At 40.5% G+C, this 9049-nt stretch overlaps 2 protein-coding genes and 1 long non-coding RNA gene across 3 annotated transcripts in view; 2 read left to right on the forward strand and 1 right to left on the reverse strand.

Moving 5' to 3' along the window:
• rab27b (RAB27B, member RAS oncogene family) overlaps positions 1-2458 on the reverse strand; it is a 34490-nt gene extending 32032 nt beyond the window's left edge. Inside the window, exon 1 of the mRNA XM_058617106.1 lies at positions 2326-2458. The gene's annotated coding sequence lies outside the window, so the exon portion shown is untranslated. The remainder of the gene's footprint in view (positions 1-2325) is intronic.
• The window catches only part of LOC131446107 (uncharacterized), a 36440-nt gene extending 33980 nt beyond the window's left edge, over positions 1-2460 (forward strand). The window contains exons 2-3 of the long non-coding RNA XR_009233890.1: positions 77-148; positions 2388-2460. This is a non-coding gene — a long non-coding RNA (uncharacterized LOC131446107). The remainder of the gene's footprint in view (positions 1-76; positions 149-2387) is intronic.
• Positions 2461-5253: 2793 nt separating this feature from the next.
• On the forward strand, positions 5254-8911 carry brcc3 (BRCA1/BRCA2-containing complex, subunit 3). The gene is made up of 2 exons (XM_058617105.1): positions 5254-5981; positions 7220-8911. The coding sequence occupies exons 1-2, from the start codon at positions 5550-5552 to the stop codon at positions 7568-7570; spliced, it is 783 nt and encodes a 260-aa protein (XP_058473088.1). The 5' UTR covers positions 5254-5549; the 3' UTR covers positions 7571-8911.
• Positions 8912-9049: the final 138 nt, after the last annotated feature.

Genomic DNA, 9049 nt, shown 5'->3' on the forward strand with positions numbered 1-9049 from the left:
CAGGTGGAAAATATTTCCTATGCATTAATCATCTAAGAAAGGCTGATTCCTGCTGTTTCTGGTCAATAACCCACAGGTGGGCGGCAGGAGGAAGAGGACGAGCGAGAGACAGAGGGAGACGGAGAGCGAGTAGAAAAGGGCACACCAGGTAGGAAGAGCCGTCCCAGTGTTAAAAGGTCACAGAGAATCATCACAGCTAAACACATGACCTTAACTCTCCCCGGCTGAGTTTCCCCTCCGCATAAACCTTCAAAAGCACAACTGGGTTTATAAAACTGGGATCATCATCGCCATGGAAACTGATGATACACCTTAGTGGAAACTACAATTTTCACATTTGTTTTACTTGGTAATCAAATGAAATCCCTGCAACCAAAGTCCATAGAGAACATCAGTGATTTAAATTCACAGGGATGCAGGAGCTGCTGGTTAATCAGTTTAACAGTGTTATTTTGTGACTTCTGTGTTTTAAAACAATGAGTTTGGATTAAACTCAGTGACATAAACTTACATATGTGGCAGCAGTAGACCAGCACCTCCTGTGTTCCTCCTGTCAGATTAAATCGATGGTTTAATGGACATTTTCTTTACATAGTGTGGACTTAAACGGACGCAGTTTATAAGAGGCTAAAATCTGAAATTTTCATGCAGCTGAACTTCAAAAATCCCCTTTAAAAACAGCTGTTATTGTTTTATTCTGCAGACTTTTCTTTAATGTTGTGTCCTTGCAACAAGAGACAGTGTCAGTATTAGCTGTCGGACAAGTGGCAGCAGGGTCACGTCTTCAGCAGCTGGTAGCTCCACTCATTAAATCATCAAATCATCACATGAAAGTGAGCGTCAGTCCCCAGAGTTTTCCCTCACAGATTCCACTCAGTGTCAGAGCAGCGGGACTTTTATTATTTCCTTCTCCTTTTTTTTAATAATGTACCACCCACTTCTGTGTGATCGACTCTCTACGGTTGTCTAGACAAGTGCACGCCTAAAAATAGCTCGACGGTACCTCTGTGCTACAGAGTCTGGAATTCAAAGGGTAAAGGTTAAAGCAGCGCTGTGTAACTTTTCACTTTAGCAATCCCACTACGATTAAAGCAGGTTTTTGATGATTTAAAGTCTTTTTACCTTAATTAATCGTAGTAATATATAACTTTTTAGACTTAAGTCTGAGTAGGGCTGTCACTTTTTACAAAAATCAATATTTTAAAGTTAACTGAAACCCCAAAGCTCCAAAACATCACTGTCTTGTTTTTCTGATGAGCAAAGATAACATTCAAAATAGATTTAAGGTCAAACTGCACTCACAGTGCCCTCTGCTGGGCCACTCAAGATGTGCCGACGCACTTCTAGGCTGTATATTTTAGACTCAAACCAGTTTCAAGGCCCGAAGTTTTGGACTTTGGCCCCAAAATTCAAACAAACTTTCCAATTTCGGGAAAAAGAAACATTGTTCAAGTCAGTAAGTTAGCGTTCGAGGGATGGCCCAATCCCGTCATCCCTATATATAAATGGTGAAGCCTAGGTAGTAGGACACAGGTGCCACCAGGGGGCGACTAGTGGTTCACTGAAAGAAGTCAGTTTTAATGGAAGTGTATGGGACAATGTAGCATCTACTTCTCACTCTTCTGCGATTAGTTTCCCATTTAAAAAGGAAAATAAATGATAATAAACACATATGTCACATAAGAGTGGACACCAATGGACATAATCCCTAGCATTTAACCCCAACCTTAACTATCACAACTAACAGCTTAACCTTTAAACTAAACCCACAAAAAACAAGACTTAAAAAACCTAGAAAAAGTCCTTTAAAGTTGTGAGGACCAGGCAAAATGTCCTAACAAAGACACACATACAACTCATTAGGACCAGGTCTTGGTCTCCATGAGGACTTCCTGGTCCTGACAGAATAAAGTCCTAAAGAGGCGACAAATACAAAAACACACACACATTTGTGTACAGCATGCTAAGTGAGGAACACCCATGGACATAATCCCTAGCCTTTAACCCTTATCTTAACCATCCCAACTAACAGCTTAACCTTAACCTTTAACCCTTAAAACCAAACCTGAAAGAGCCCTTTAAAGTTTTGAGGACCAGACAGAATGTCCTCACTTATCCAGAATGCTTGTTTTGTCCTCATGTGTGTACACACACACACACACACACACAGAGCGAGAGAGAGGCTGCAGACACTTTGGTCCACGGCTCTGCTGCTATGACTCATCCCGCCTGCCTCACACTGATGCTGGGGGAGAACAAGTGACACGGACGGGAAAAAAGCACCAAACAAACAACACAAACACGCAGCACCAGCGCGAGACTCACCTGTTTTTCCTCTGAAGACACAAACTAAAGTCACGCGCTACTGCTGCTGCTGCTGTTGTCAGGTGTTTTCCGCTGCTGCTGCTGCTGCTGCTGATGATGATGTTCGTCTCTTCCTTCTCCACCGAGACGTCGCATCTCTCCCACGGTGCTGCTGGTGGAGGAAACCCCGCAGCAGAGAAAACCGGCGGGCCCCGGGGCCTGGAGCTGTGCGTGTGGCGGGGCCGACGGAGCTGTGGGCACGGGGGAGAGGGGAGCAGAGAGACTTGAGCACGGGACGGAGCGTGGCTTCAGCTCCGGTTCTTCTTCTTCTTCTTCTTCTTCTTCTTCTCCAGCAGAGAGTCCACGGTGGAGTGTGATGGATGTCGCTCCGCTTCCTCGAGAGGTGGCGGTTTGACGCTGCTGCTGCGTTCATGGACCACCCGGAAAGCCGGGAAAAAACGATTTTTGTCGGCAGCAAACACGAGCGTGTTCGTCAACAAAAAAGAAATGCCACAAAAATAACTAAACGTGTCAACTACATTTAATTCAGCCATATTTAAAAAATGATTCTGTAAATATTCACACACCAAGATATGGATAAACGATAAAAGTGTCAATCAAAACTAGCTTGAGACACCAAAAGACACATTTAAGCCACTTAACAACATATTTACTTCATAAATCTACGGCACATTAAGTCAACAATATCTTAAGATTATATTGACAGACTTTTTGGACTGGAAAGTGGAGCTTTTGTCACTAAAATAAACCGCTCACTCTCCCACACCAAAGCCCATTGAGAAAATCCTCCATTTTTACATCACAGCACACAGGAGTTGATCCACTGCTGCCTCTATCAGTAGGTTTAAATGTGTTATTTTGTGACTTCTGTGATTAAAATCTTAAATTAAGATTAACCTCAGTGACACAAACTTATTAAACAAGGCACCAGTAGACCAGCAGCTCCAGTTTCCCAGCCAGCTAAAAATGGTGATTTTCTCTGTGGACTTTGGTGCAAGTGTAAAACATTCTTAAAATGTAGATTTTAAAAGATGAAATAATACAAATACAAAAAACTTTTTAACTGGAGGATAAAGCAATAGGAGATGGATTTTATGACAACTATGATATGTTTTCATGTATATACATATTGTAATTCATTCTTAATGGGAGATGGGGTGAGATTAAATCCGCATAGTCAGCAAGTCAGTGAGCAAATAAAAACCCAAAACTTATCAATAAATTGTGAAAATCTTACCAAAAATAATTAGAAGTAACTACAGTTACGAAATGTAAAATATGAAATTTCCTGCAGCACTTGAAGGCAGCATTGGTGGCCACACGTTTATTTGACTTGGAAAGCTGTGAAATCACTGGGTCCTAACGCCGACAGAGTTTTGTTCTTTTACCATAAATGCGCAACAGGTGGAAAACAAAAAGAAGAAGATAAAGGTGGAAAAAAAATTCTATTTATTATTTTGTATTATGTGTTTATATGTATAATTCAACAAATATTTTTTTTCTGTCCATGATTTTACTTACTTTACTTTTATTGTCTGTTTTAGTGGGCGCGCCTGTGTTAAAGTGTGTTTCAAAAATGCTCGTGTGATGCTACAGTTTTACGACAACTGTTGTTACGGCCCACTATAAAACCAAAGAAGAACATGTAATCTGTACTTATTTTAAAGGAATAACGACTAAAATTAAACTTAATTTTTAGTTTAAAATCCCCCAAAATAGTCATCGTTTTGACAGGAAGTTGCATATTTCCACAGGAAATAGCCACACGTAGCTCTTCCACATTAACTCTTCCCTCTCTGTTGTGTACAAAGAAAAAGACAACAGGCTACAACATTCTTTTCCCAAAGTTGTTTGTTGTATACACAAAAACACAAGGGTAGCATTTTTGTGTGTTTTTTGTTTCACTCTGGGACTCATTTTCAAAAACAAAAGGAAAAAAAGTGGATTAAAAAGCTGATACAGTAGAAAACCTTTGCTCATTCTCCCTAAACTTATTCTCATGTGTACACGACATAGAGTTAAAACTGCAATTAGTATTTGGTTTAACTCGGCAGTTATTGTATAATGAATGCATTTAATTACCTTGCATGAGAATTTAGAGCTTTATTATGACCCTAAAAAGATAGTATTTCTAACAACCAGCTATAGAAACGACACAACAATTGAAATTAACATGGACAGAATTAATGTGGTGATGTTTACAATATATATTATTGTACAAATATTCCTCTGATGTTCTCATGTGTTGTTTTATATACATATATATGTATATGTATATGTATATATATATATATATATATATATATATATATGTGTGTGTGTGTGTGTGTGTGTGTGTTTATATATACACAGGTCACGTTTCCCTTCACACATGACAAATACTTTTAATCTGAAAGTGTACAGATGTTTCTGTGCTGTGTTAATCCTTCAGTCCGGTTTGATTGGCTGCGTCTCTGTCGCTATGGTTACCACACGCCTCTGCAAACATGTGAGGAGCCAGAGCAAATGGTCTATCAGCTCGTGAACACACACACACACACACACACACACGTTTTAATCAAAGACCACAGTGACATAAAGTGTGTGTGTGTGTTCAGCATCAAAGTTTTACCATCACGACCTGTTGCCATAGAGACATGAAGAGTGTGAAGACGTGTTTCTTTCTTTCTTTCTCTCTGTTAAACCTGATCAAACAGGAGAAGATCACGGAGAAATGAATGTGTAGACAACGAGATTTCGTCAAAACATGAGGAGCGTCGCTAACATCCGCTCACATGTTTTTATTTATTTAAAAAAAAGCAACAACAAAGCTCACATTTGTTTTGGGTTGGTTTTTTTTAAATCATCCTTAATTTCCTGTTTGAAAAAGACTTTAAATTCATGTTCACAGTGACAAACACCGTGTCCACCATCATCTGAGATTACAGTCAGAATTCCGAGAAAAAGGCAGAGACATTAAAATCACTTTTAACAAATTCTAAGAGTAAAGTCAGAATGTCTAAATTAAAGTCAGAATTTCCGAGAATAAAGTCAAGTCTGTAAGGATAATCTCTCCATTAACTACAACAGTGAAAACACAGTAAGTGGAACCTTCTATTCGTGTACGCTCTACACGGACACGGACTGTTTACGGTGCTGCGCAGGAGAACGCGGAAGTGAAGCGCCGCTCCTGTCAGAGTTGTTGTTGTTGTTGTTGTTTTTCTTTCGTGTTTTAAACCCAAACTATGGCGGTGAGCGCGGTTCACCTGGAGTCCGACGCCTTCCTCGTGTGTATGAACCACGCGCTGAGCACAGAGAAGGAGGAGGTGATGGGTTTGTGCATCGGCGAGGTGGAAAACTCGCGCATCGTCCACATCCACTCCGTCATCATCCTCCGCCGCTCCGACAAGAGGAAGGACCGCGTGGAGATCTCCCCCGAGCAGCTGTCCGCGGCCTCCACAGAGGCGGAGCGGCTCGCGGACATGACGGGCAGACCGATGCGGGTGGTCGGCTGGTACCACTCCCACCCGCACATCACCGTGTGGCCGTCACACGTGGACGTGCGGACCCAGGCCATGTACCAGATGCTGGACCAGTGCTTCGTGGGCCTCATCTTCTCCTGCTTCATCGAGGACAAGAACACGAAGACGGGCCGCGTCCTGTACACCTGCTTCCAGGTGAGGACCACAGTATTATTTTAACGTCAGCCTCCACCAGGGGGAGCCAGTATGATATCTTACAATATGGTGTTCTATTTACAAGTCAGAATTAGGAGTGATATCATCTCAGAATTAAAGGAAATTAACCATATTTACGTGTATTTTACGCCATGTTGAGTCTCCTCAGGTCTAACTACTAAACCATAACGTTATATATCTGATTTTTTTTTTTTTATCACTAATGTTACCTCAGGAAAGTCCACATTTCCCCTTAGCGACAGCTGACCAGAAGTTAAGGCTTATACTTAAGCAGAAGTAGTAAGTGACTCTCCGCCCATAAAAGTCCATCAACAGTAAAAGTCATAGTGTTTTTACAATCGTCGAGTGGCAGCCATCTTGTTGGGGTTGGTGAGGTTGCTCCAACTTTCACGTTCCAGTTGAAACTGGGAAATTACGACTTTCGAATACATGTGTCAGGGTTCGTGAGGTCGCTCCGACTTTCCGAGTTGTAAATAGTGTCTTCTGGTGGCGAGTTTGCAGTTCGTGACAAACGCTCCGCTCACGCTTCCCGTTGGCAAGTGCGTCAGTGAACTACGGTGGCCTTCACGTACCAGAAACCATGTTTTTTGGGTTTTTTTTGCGTCATAAGCTTCTGCTTCAAAAACATAAACCTCACACTCTTGCTGGTTTCTCCTTCTGGGTTACTGTAGGAACGAGAGATGCACGACTTTGGACTTCTGCTAATATCTGATATTCCGATCACCCAATATTGATATATCCAAATAAGCTGTAGGGGGCACTAGCATAGAAGAGGTAGTAGCTTTTTCAGATTACTATATGAGTCTTATCTGTGGATCTTGACGCGTTTGCTGATACCGTGCCGATAGTATCGTGCATCCCAGAAGGAACATGGCAGCACTAGATTACGGCCTCTGTAAAGCAAGACCCTCGTCTAAAGTTAATCTAAAAGTTGAATTAGAAAGGCTACAAACGGCAACAGGTTTTATTTTAAAGGCGTTCTACATGTACTTAAGGGTCATTTATTCAATTTCTGTCAATAATCTCTCCCAAATTTTACATACTGGACCTTTAAAGCACCAACATACAGGTGTCGGGGTTCTGATCAAGACTATGGTCTGCCATTTTAGTGTCATTTTCAGTATTCAAGTGAACATTTGAATGCTCTTTTATCTTAATGTGTTGTTTTTGTCTCTGATCTTAATGATCTTAAATCAAACAAATACCCCTCACTTCAGTCCGTGCAGGCGCAGAAAGGCTCCGAGTACGAGCGTGTGGAGATCCCCATCCACGTGGTGCCGCGGGATGCCATCGGTAAGGTTTGCCTGGAGTCGGCCGTGGAGCTGCCGCGCATCCTGTGTCAGGAGGAGCAGGACACGTACCGCAAGATCCACAGCCTGGCCCACCTGGACCCGGTCACCAAGATCCACAACGGCTCCGTGTTCACCAAGAACCTGTGCAGCCAGATGTCGGCGGTGAGCGGACCACTGCTGCAGTGGCTGGAGGACCGGCTGCAGCAGAACCAGCAGAACGTGGTGGAGCTGCAGCGCGAGAAGGAGAAGCTGCTGCAGGAGCTTAGCGCTCTGTGAGACCAGGACGCGAGGACGCAAGGACACGAGGAGGACTCGCTGGCTCAGTCTGGTACCAAAATAAAAACCAGTTCATGGTTTTTCTGATTGATCAAATCCATAAGTTCCAGGAAAACCTGAAACAAGTTTACCCATGATCACAATGGTTCCTAAAGACTGGGGCGGGGCACGTTTATGCGTGGTGGGAGAATTTCTTGGGGTCTGCACAAAAATCTGCTTAATTTTCCTAACATTTGAGTTCATATTTAACCTTTAAATATTAAAATAGTTTACCAAACGTCTCTAGGAACTAAAATTATTAAATTAAAGAAGTGAAAACAATGTTGAAAATGAATTAGCTGCTACGTTCTTGCACAAAAAATCTGCTCTCGTCACGATTTATGGTTTGCTGTTTTTAAGAAAGTGGGTCCTTGTATAGAAAGTTATGGAAATACTTTGTTATCAGAACAGTTGATTATTATAGATTATTAGATTATTACGTATAAGTTATTGATAAATTACTCAATCAGTCAATAGTTCACGGTTGAAAAACAAGTTCTTTGTTGTTTCAGCTTCTTAAATGTGAAAAAAGTGGCAACTAATTATTTTCAGTATCGATAAATCTGTCGATAAACGTCCAGAAAAATATTGATCAGTGTTTCCCAAATTGTACAATACAAAAGATAATAATTGTTATTTGTTATTTCTGTGTTACAAAGAAACTAAATTAATCAAAAGATATTTATATTTCAAAACCAAAAAAAGCTACAAAATATATTTACTTAAAAAAAAACTCAAATTAACATCATTTTGTTCAGTTGAAATTGCGAAAATTTGATGCTCAAACATCTTAATCATCAATTTGAGATTCTGGAAAAAAAATTCTCAAATTTTTATGAACCAAACAAGTTATCAAGGAAATAATTAACAGATTACATTACTAATTAAAATAATAATAAGTTAGTAGTTGCCTTCAGTCTGGTCATATTTTGCTTCTTTGCTTCCGATTGAAATAAAAAAAAATAAAAAATAAACTTTTTCTATAAGTTGTACCTAATTGGTCGACTGTAAAATATCACTAAACAATTCTCTGTTGCATCTAACCCAAAATAAGAAGTTATACATAGATTATAATAACAAAAATAACATGATATTCTATAATAATAACAGGAGCTGAGCACATGAAGACATTGTCTCTGAATCGGAGCTTCTTATTCGACGAGATACAGTGTTATTGTGCATGAAGGTTATGGGATGTTGATGGTAAGATGGCTGCCTGTCTTTCACAGATATGTAAATGCTTGTGTGTGTGTGTGTTCACCTCCCACAACTGTAAAATAAAACCTATTTTCTTACCAAAGATTCACAGACTTCAGTTTAAAGATTTAGTTTTACAGTTACTACGGTTTTTAATCTCATTTAATTGTCTGTTTTAGACTTTTCATGTAATGCCTCTGTTTTTCCAGCAGGTGTCCTCGTTGTCTCAGTGTTCCACCTTTA

This window comes from Solea solea, chromosome 19 (assembly GCF_958295425.1).
Source record: "Solea solea chromosome 19, fSolSol10.1, whole genome shotgun sequence".
Lineage (NCBI taxonomy): Eukaryota > Metazoa > Chordata > Actinopteri > Pleuronectiformes > Soleidae > Solea > Solea solea.

What these genes read in the sequence shown, in the direction of transcription:
- brcc3 (XM_058617105.1), top strand. Translation starts at nt 5,550, where the DNA reads ATGGCGGTGAGCGCGGTTCACCTGGAGTCCGACGCCTTCCTCGTGTGT. An exon ending in TCCTGTACACCTGCTTCCAG is followed by an intron (nt 5,982 to 7,219) that starts GTGAGGACCACA and finishes CCCTCACTTCAG; the next exon opens with TCCGTGCAGGCGCAGAAAGG.